We start from the raw sequence: 10,024 nt of genomic DNA on the forward strand, positions 1-10,024 counted from the left end.
TCATTCCGGACTAACCATGATTGGAGTCATGGCCGCATGCGTTATGCGGGGGGTGCAGCCACTTCAATATAGGGGCCACCCCATGTGGGATTTTAACGGGGAGGATGACGCCACCCGTTACGGTCGTAAGGGGCCAGCCTCAGCTGCCGCTCTAGTAAAGATCTTATCCTCTTTGTACAAGGGAGAAGAGGAGGAATTCCTCCGCGTCAACCCGTAGGGCGGATTTACTATGTACAACCCTCCAAGTTGGGTAAGTGGACAATTGTGCTTGCCCGTTCGCTTTATATTCCCATGATTAAACATGTAGTCTAACGACTTCAACGCAGGAACTGCGTCAGGAGGTAAAGGATATAAACAGCCGTCCTCCACAGCCCGAGGATCCAGAACGGTTCCTCGATCCGGACTCCGAAGAGGATCCGGACATATCGGTGGAGCTTATTGACGGGGTGTTCCATCAGCTAAGCAAGGACAATACTTTGGTAGCCATTACGGCCGATTACCCAGGGTTAATCCCGGCCTCCCAGGTGACAGAGACCGGAGCCTCATCCCCTTGAGAAGGATTCCATTCTCACGTATTTCAGTTTTTCTGATGACAACCATGTTTTGCAGGGGAGATTTCCGAGGCGGGAGGCCGAACCTGCGGCAGCTAGCCAACGAGGGGCCGCAGGGCCCCGTGGGGTAAAAAGGAATGTGGTCCGGACTGAGATGTCGGCGCAAAGGTATAGCGTACCCACTTTTTCTCTGGTGTTATTCCTTCAGGGCAGATTAACGTTCGTGCCATCTTCAGGACGAAGAGACCTCGCCGGACTACATCCGGAGAGGTTGCCAATCGCGCCTCCACCATCCAGGCTCCAACGCCTGGCCCGGAAGCGGAGGCGAGCACAAGGCGCGCACCAGGCGCTCCTTCGACAGAGGATGCGGACAGGCTGTCTGCCACAAATTCTGAGGTGGAGAGTGCCATGAACCACAGGCGTCGCCGGACAGCACTTCGCGACGCTTGTTTCTCCCAAGAGGCCTTAGATGCCTTCAATTCGGGAGATGCGTACCTCTGTGCCGCTCAAAATGGTTTAGCCAGAGCCACGGAGCAGTATGTAAAAGACATATGGGTAAGAAAATTTTGGCCAAATATATATATACCAGTAGCCCCCGAGACTTGAAACAGTTAGAGTAACTGATTTAAGGATCATTTGTTATGCAGGTTCTTACAGAGAAGAATACCGTACTGTCCCAGGAGCTGGAAGAGTGCAAAGCCCAACTGGAGGCCGCACTAGCCGCGGCAGGGGAGCCCAAAGAGACCCCCTCTGGTAAGATACACTTCGAAAGATTAGTATTTTGTGGCGTGGGTGCAAATCTGACAAATCATATTGCAGATGGCGCCGGACTCGATCCGGAGAGGCAACAACTCTTACGCCGGCTAAAGGCCGGTGAGAGTATGCTGACAAAGGTGAGGCAGGAGAAGAATAATCTTCAGGATGCCTACACCAAGTTGGACGTTGAACTAAAAGATGTTCGTGGCCAGCTGTCGGACTCCACTAAGGAGAATCAGCGGCTTTGACGCGGCATATTTAGTAAGTGCTTAAACGAACTTTGATAAAAAAGAGTTCGGCGAGGAAGTCAACTAACAGAGTAATGTCTGTAGATATGCTAACAGGTTGTCCTGCAGAGGAGATGCCCGGTTCTACGGTGACCTTCTTCCCGATCTCTTGCAACTGCACAAGCGAGTTCGGCAGGCGATGCGAGGCGTTGCCCAAGCCTTATGGCCTTCCCACTCCATGCCCGAGGGCCTTGGAGAGCTTGCGGAGCAGCTTAAGGGAGCTCGCCGGCGCTTCCGGTTGTGGAAGATATCGGCCTGCCGACAAGGCGCTAGGGAGGCCTGGGCGATGGTGAAGACCCGGTTTACGAAGTCTGACCCAAACCCTTCGAGTGAAGCCATTGGAAATCTCATACAGTTCAGTCAATTTCTTCAATGACAGAGACGAAGCTCTTCTGGTCTCTGAGGAATTTGTTCTGACTGAGGAGTTAGGAATTCGCCAGTGCGGATTGCCTACAAGTGAGGAACATGATAGCCCTGAGGGGAATTTGAGCCTCAAATTTCCGACCGTTGTTGTGCTACGCGCCAGCTGTCCCAAAATATCTACCCAGCTGTCCCAAATTGCCTACAAGTAATGGCTGCTCCCTAGGCTATAAATAGCCGCCCCCTACAACCACTAGCCGGTTGGTTGCTCCGAGAGAAACTGACACTTGTCATTTGAGAGCATCCCATCCTCTGAGGACTTTGAGCGAAAATCATCAAGTGAGGAAAACCCAAACCCAAACACCCACAAACCCAAAGTGATTGAGCATCACTGAAGAGATTGATCCTGCGTGGATCCGACGCTTGTTACCTTTGAAGACTGTGCATCTTCCAGACGGTTAGACGTCATGGTCTAGAGCATCCAAGAGGAAATTGTGGATCGCCGAGTGACCGAGTTTGTGAAGGTTTGGAAGTAACCTGAAGTCTTACCACGAGTGATTGGGAGAGGTCTGTGTGACCTTAGCTCAAGGACAATACGATGATGACTGTGTGTCCGGGGCCGTGTGTCCTCAGGTTTAAATACCTAGCCGCTCCAACCAGACGTACAACTGTCACAACAGTTGGAACTGGTCTACCAAATCATTGTCTTCACCAAGCCAACTGGTTCTATTTCCTCAAGTCTTTCATTTCCTCATTATTGTGTTGTGTGCTTGTTCATATCTGTTTGAAGACTTTGACTGAATACTTTCTCAATTTCCTCAGTTCAATTTCTTCAGTCTGTTTGTCTTCATCCTGCTTTATCCTGTGTTTACGCTTTCTGTACTATGTGCTTGCTTTCATTTCATCACGATGACCATGCTTCTGTTCTGTTATGTTAGCATCTGAGTACTTATTCCGTTGCAAGTAGTTCTTCGCTTAGGAATTTCCTCACCCTGAAATTCCTTAGTGAAGAATTCGTAAAAATCGCCTATTCACCCCCCTCTAGTCGATATAACGCACTTTCACAACTTCACTCTTGACTCGCAACTGGCCTCATGATTTGTAGTTATCCCAGATGTATGTCCATCCTCAACTCGCAACTCATCTCGTAGTTGCCCAGTTGCAAGCCCATCCTTTGTCACACAAATAGGCTTGTGCTTTCTTTCAACACACAACTTGCCCTGACCCCTAGTTCCATGTCCAAACCCAACATGTAAACCCATCTGACTCAGTTGCATGTCGAAGCCAAACATGCAACTAATGCCTGACATAATTGCATGTCCACTCTCGCCATGCAACTCGTTCCCAACCTAGTACCCCTATATAGTTGTATTTTTTTTTTTGCAAATACATGTTCGCTTTTGTAATACACATCGTATAATTTTTTGTATATATGGGAAACATTTTTTTACCACAAATTGAACATTTTTTAAATACATGATGAATATTTTTTCGAACACAAGCCCGAGCACTTTTTGTAATACATGCCAAACATTTTTCAATTTCCCACTAATCATTTTTCTAAATGGTATGAAACTTTTCAAAAAAATTATACGAACATTTTATTTACATTGCATAATTTTTTCCTAGAAAATGACATGTCTTGTTTAAATACGTGAAGTTTCTTTTAAAAAATTATCACGAACATTTACTTGCATGTTACGGTTTTGGTCCATTGTATATTATTACTTTTGAAACATCACAAAACATTATTTTGAAATGCATGAACATTTTTAAATGGTGCAAATTATATTTTTATTGAAACTTGATTATTAAAATAAAAATAAAAATAAATACATTCGTGTTTTCCAGAAAAGGTGTTCGGGGATTTTTGAAAATTGTCCATGTTCTCAAATTTTGTTCAAGAAGAAATTGTTCACAATACCAAATTTTGTTCTTTCAATTTTTTTGCATATAAATTAGGATTGAGATGATTTATATATGAAAATCGATTGCCTCGACGAGACGAAGACAATCCATATTGACCGCTCCTTCATCCGAGGTCGTCTTGAAGGCTTAATCGACCGAAAAGCACTTGGAACACTAAATTTGCCACTCGGAGTATAATTTCGGTCCCTAAGATAAGGTCGGATGATGATAAGCGAAACATCAAAATTGTTCCACTCGGCGACGTGAAATTTTTCATGCTGAAAACCCTTTTACTCGAGGTCATCTTATTTGCCTTATAGGTCGTGCCAAAATCTGATGTCAACAATCGACACTGGTCGGCGAATCAATTGTCGAGGAGAATAGGACAGAGAGAGTTTATCTTGTGTGTTCAATCACAACTTCACAAGGCCTTCCAACCAGACGTAGTCTTTTTGCAGAAGGGCAAACTGGTCTACTAAATCCTTTGTTGCTATCGAGCATCACTGCTATACCTGGCCATACCTCGGGCCGGGCCTAACCAAGCCCGACACAAAAAACCCAGGCCCGGCTGTCGGGCCTGTTTTCTGGGCTCGAGCCCGGCCCAAACACGTAAAAGCCTGTCGGGCTTCGGGCCGGCCCGTCCCGTCCTTTAGGAAAACGTGAAAACGATGGGCACGGGCCTGGCCCGGGAGTGGCATCGGGTCAGACCGGGTCGGGCTTTTTCGGGCCGGGCTGCCCATGGCCAGGACTAATCACTGCTGACCTCTATGCTCATTTTACTTTTGGATAATCTGTCGTGAGTTATGTTTCGGCCATGTGATAAGCATCAAAATGCCGAACGCTCGCAGAGAACCAGTGAAGCTAGCTATCAGTTGAGCCGACCCGTTTAAACTTGTATGCTCGTTTTGGTTTTGGTTCCTGAACTGTTTCGTTTATGCTTGTTTTATTTTATTTGGTTTTCCCATTTTTCTTCTTCATTTTTCACTGTTTTGCTTCTCTTTTAAAAAATAATAATTTTATTTATTTAATTTACTTTTAAAGTTTAATTTTCCTTTTTAGAAATATTGTAATATTTTAAATATTTTTTTTGGAATTTCAACATATGCTGTTGTTTTTAATTTGTTCAGAAAATTTACAAAATCCAAAAAATTCTCGCGTTTACAAATTTAGTTTGTAGTATCAAAAACTGTTATTGTTTTTTATTTTTTGTTCAGAATTTTCAAAGAAAGTTCATAGATTCAAAATCAGTTTGGGATTTTGAAAAATGTTTGAGCTTTTATTTTATTTTTCCAGAAAATATGAAAATGGCTCGCGTTTGAAAAACATTATTTTTTTATAAAAAATATTTTTTGCGTTTTGATTTTTTTTTAAATCGGGCCTAGTGTTGTTGTTTAGTTGTTAATGCCTTTTTTTGTGAGAGGTAGTTGTTAATGCCTGTAACAAAAATATTCATGCCTGTAAATATTTGCTTTTTTAGGGCAAAGCCAAGTTTTATATATTCAACAAAAACCACATATTGTGGGATACAAGAAGTGTCGTGCGATTGGCCTAAAGAAAATATTTGCTGAGGAAATCCTCCTTGTGGGTGGGTCGGTCTCGGAGCTGGAATCGGAGGCCTTGTCCACAGCCCAGCCCGATATATTTATTTATAGGTCCACGGCGAATCGATCGTTCGCTCGCTCGCTCGGGGTGGGGAGAAAGAAGTCGGCGGCGGCGGCGGCGGCGCAGGGGGGAGAAAAAAAGATGGCGGCGGAGGAGGGGGCGACGAAGACGTTCCTAGTCCAGAGCGAGGACGGCATGAATTTCGTGGTGTCGGACCTGGAGGCGAGCCAATCCTGGGTCATCGATGGCGACACCGTCTGCTACGACGGCAAGCCCATCCGCGTCGACGTCGGCGGCAAAACACTCACCAAGGTTTTCCAGTACTGCAAGAAGCACGCCTACTCCGACGGCTACGATGTCAGCGCTTGGGACGCCAAGTTCATCGCCAAGTTCATCGGCGACCCGGGCCTCGAGACACTATACGATCTCATCCTGGTAAGCTTCAGCAATTAAATTTGTTGTTGATTCTGTCTGTCACACAAAATCCAATTATCTACTCCCTCCGGTCCCATCTCAGCGACACTTATTTTGGTACGGAGGGAAGTATATTACCCTTTTATATATCTGAGAAATTCTATCTCGATTCCCCACAAATTGAAAGTGCTGTTGCTTGAGTAATTTGTTTGTTAATTTTTTTACCAAAATTGCCCAGTCGGGGCCAAAGTTCAGGGAGACGCTAGGCCTAAATTGTGCGTACATTGCGGGCAGAACATGGGTTGTGAAGTAGTAGTTCTCAGCCACAAAAACATAAGAATACCAAATCTCCCCCCCCCCCCCCCCCCCCCCCCGTTCATTGAACTGCAGCTACATTGAACATATAAATCAAGCTACGCAACCCGCTGATCTAGCGACATCGCTGGTTCAGATTCATCCAGCTCGCTCGTTGTGCCTCGCTGGCCGACGCCAGCGTCCTTTTAATCACCGTGGTCAACATCTGATCGCTCGTTTTCCTGTACGCCGCGTGACCAGCCTACAGCTGCTGACGGATGGGCCAGGCTTACGCGCGGGCTAGCGTTGCCAGCGTTGCAGCGGGACGGGCTGTACACACTAGCTAGGGAGCATGACCAGCAGCCACAATGCACAGCAGCAGCAAAAGACCATGACTGTTACCAACAGCAGCAAGCCAAGAGGCAAGAAGAGGACAAGGGCGGCAGAGAGCTAAAACGAGCCTAGGTTTTGGTATGTCCCGCCCTGACCGTTGATCCCATTTTCTCGCTGTTCCCCAGCCGAATCGCGCTTCACCTAGAAAGGCACTCTGCCTAGGTGTGCATCACGCGTTTCTGAGTGCACATGGTTAATAGCAATGTTTTTAAGGCGGTAAGGTGAGGCAAGGCGCTGGGGGGCGCCTAAGCGCTAAGGTGTAAGGCAAGGCATCGGCGATGACTTTGAGAGTTCTAAGCAGCATAATCTGCCGGAGAGTAGGGAGAGAAGCTGGTTGCTGCTGCCTGCTGTCCTAGAGAGGAGGAGGATCTGCCGGAGAGGAGGGGTGAAGCTGTAGGAGAGGAGCGGGAGGAGGATCTGCCAGAGAGGAGGGGTGAAGCTGTAGGAGAGGAGTGGGAGGAGGATCTGCCAGGAGAGGAGGGGGAGGGGGAGGTGCCGGAGAGGAGGAGGAGGGAGAAGCTCAGCTCCAGCCGCCAAAGGTAGGGATGGGGGAAAACTGGAACTAGTTCGATTTGTCTCTCCCCCTGCTCGTAACTGTTGGCACCAAGAACTCTGGTTCCCGTTCTTTTCTTCACGCCCAGAATCTGTTTCCCGCCTGAAGTCCCAGCCCTGCCTGAGGCGTCCTGATTTGCCTAAGGCGGGCAGAATGGTGCCTAGGCGGACGCCTTACGCATATGCATAAGGCAAGGCCGATGCCCTGTGACCTGGGAGCACCCTGACGCCTAAGCGACACATTAGGGACGGCTTAAAAACAATGATTAATAGCGCCTTTTTGAACTTCGGTAGGGGCCTTCCATATTGTTTTCGCAAAAAATACCGGTGGAGCTATTGTTTGGGTACAAACGTTCTTACACATAAATCTATTTCTCCTTCATCAGTAAATAAAAAGAACCAACATTACATGTTATTAGATTATTATGTGTGTTGTGTTTCATACGTATGAGTGAGTTTATGATTGTCTAGCCAAGCCTAATATCCCTAGTTCGCAAATGACGCACAAAGAGTCTGTGAATGTATTCTCGGAAAAGCAATTTTCTGCTGACTGCCCTACATAAGCAGTGTTTTGCGCCTTTATTGTTTCCTCTATCTTCTCCAATGACAATCAGCAACTGTGTGCATGCACCATATTTTTTTTCTTCACGTCTTTAAGCACTGTATTACTATTAACAGGCTTCCAACGAACTTAAAATCGAAGGACTGCTTGCACTGACCTGTCAGACTCTCGGCAATAAGATTAAGGGCAAGTCGCCACATGAGATCTGTGATATACTAAACATCAGGGGTGTCTTCACTCCGCAATTACATGAAGAGCATTCAAGTGGATCTTGTGCTAGCCACACGGTATGTCCCTTTATGATGTCTTTTCACTCTTCAGATGCAATACCACTTGATGATGTCTTCATTTTGACACCAACAACAAAACTGTACCATTATCTAGTCTTATTATTCCTTGGTGGCTTGGATGCAAAATCTTACCATCATGTACTCTTTGGTGTTTGTGAGCAGGCTTTGGCAGCTATGGGAATCATTGCAAATTGGTGGAACCTAGAGCTAAAATTGGTAGATAAGGCCTTACAGGCTCTCCACATAGTTCGTTGCCAGGAGTTCACCGGATACGAGCCCAAGATCAATGGTTTAGTACGTCATCGATTCAACGACTTCAACCTAGCCTTCTTTGACTTGGATAAAGAGAGTGAGTATTTTGATGATTATTCGTTCCATTACGTACTTTTTCTTTAAGGTCTTTATTGGATGCAAACACTGTATGCTGGCTTTGATTTGTGATCGTGGCCTTTATCCACAGCTAGCTTTTCCCGTGGCCCACCGCTTAACAACAAAACGCCAACGCGTGAGTCGGTCGTGAGATCATGTGTCAATGTCGTTTCCTTGAAGGTAAGGGAATCAGATGTTGGCTTTCCGGTCGACATATTTGGCACCGTTGTTGCAAGGGACTCTGTGGACTACAGATGTGTCTATCTGTTTCGGCGTGAAAGGGACGATCCCCAACACATCAGCTCGCCAGTATGCGTCTTTATTCCGTACTCGTGTTTGACTCTTGGTGGTGTCCAACGCGAAATTTCCAACTTATTTTTTTTTGCAGGATGATATGTTATCTTTGACAGATCCGTGTCGAGGGCTTGTCCCGGGAAGCAGTGTTTATTTTGAGATCGATTTAAAGATCAAGTGTGATGGTTGTGCGGACAAAGACTTTAGCAAAGGCATGGTAGAATTCGATTCGGTCCATCTTTGTGAAGGCAAGGTGACCATGACTCTTGGGCTAGGTAGTTGGCTGAGTTGGGTGGAGTTGTTATGTGCACAGGTCTACTGGCCTGTGGAAGCCACAATTGAAATAAATGTTTTGAAGGGGCCGTGCAATATCTCAAAGGTAGCTGCTTCGACTCCTGGAAACTTCAAGGATCATATCATTCTATACGAAGCAGCGGGTGGCCCGACGGTAATCGGTGACGGTGGCTCTGTTCCGTTGAATCGTCGTGTTGTTGCTGTCACACGGGAGCAGAAGCTGGCGCTCTTTATTGTGGGTGGCGATGCACTTGAACACCTTGCCCTCACTCTAGGTCATTCCCAAGAAATGGTCAATCGGAGGATGTGCTGTGCTGAAGTGGAGGTGAAAGTTGCCTGGACAGCTGTCCCTATAAGGAAGAGATCTAATATGATTAAGGTTGTGGCAAACCAGCGGCTATTGCTGTGATAAAAGTTGCTGTTTTTTCTGACGGTATCCAAAATGTAAGGTGTTATTTCGACTAGACAAACAGCTATTGAATTAATATGTATGTGGTTTATGTGATATATATGAAACTGAAGTGTGGTACCAATTTGAGCCTGTTTTTGTGGTTAAATTTACTTCGTAGATGTAATTCAATCACGACACTCGCACTGGATCTCAAAATCAACACATTGGTTCCTCAGAAACACATATTTTGATCATGAGAGAATCTAGAGCATATTTTGGGGTGGAATTTTCCTGTAGTTAAAACTTTAAAACGTTTTTGTGTAATCTAGAGCAACCGGTGAACATCTGTCCCAAATTGTGCTATCTGAGTGGGGGAATGGAGAGGGGCTATTGCTGTGATAACTCGATTTTTCTAGATGTGGAGGAAAACTCAATTTTCTGAAATAGCATGAAAGTAGTACCAGCATAGCATGCAATGCTAGTGCTTTTTAGAAAGGAAAAAGGAAAACTCAACTCCAGTTGTAATTGCTCCTCTCCCAGTAATAACCCATTATCCAACTTGATAAGAATAAAATTACAAGCACTAATTAGTTAGCACTCAAATTTGCTTCACAGCAGATTTCCCATGTCAAGTCTTAAATTACAAGTAGGATTATGATCCAGCTTACACACCAACATCCATCATGCTAGTGTAAGAGCATCACATT

At 45.7% G+C, this 10,024-nt stretch overlaps 1 protein-coding gene across 1 annotated transcript; it reads left to right on the plus strand.

The window, feature by feature from the left end:
- The first annotated feature begins 5,549 nt into the window (after positions 1-5,549).
- On the plus strand, positions 5,550-9,459 carry LOC125534273. Its single transcript, XM_048697537.1, has 5 exons — positions 5,550-5,899; positions 7,796-7,966; positions 8,132-8,318; positions 8,430-8,647; positions 8,727-9,459. The coding sequence occupies exons 1-5, from the start codon at positions 5,606-5,608 to the stop codon at positions 9,333-9,335; spliced, it is 1,479 nt and encodes a 492-aa protein (XP_048553494.1). The 5' UTR covers positions 5,550-5,605; the 3' UTR covers positions 9,336-9,459.
- The last annotated feature ends 565 nt before the right edge of the window (positions 9,460-10,024 follow it).

Source organism: Triticum urartu, chromosome 2, assembly GCF_003073215.2.
Source record: "Triticum urartu cultivar G1812 chromosome 2, Tu2.1, whole genome shotgun sequence".
NCBI lineage: Eukaryota > Viridiplantae > Streptophyta > Magnoliopsida > Poales > Poaceae > Triticum > Triticum urartu.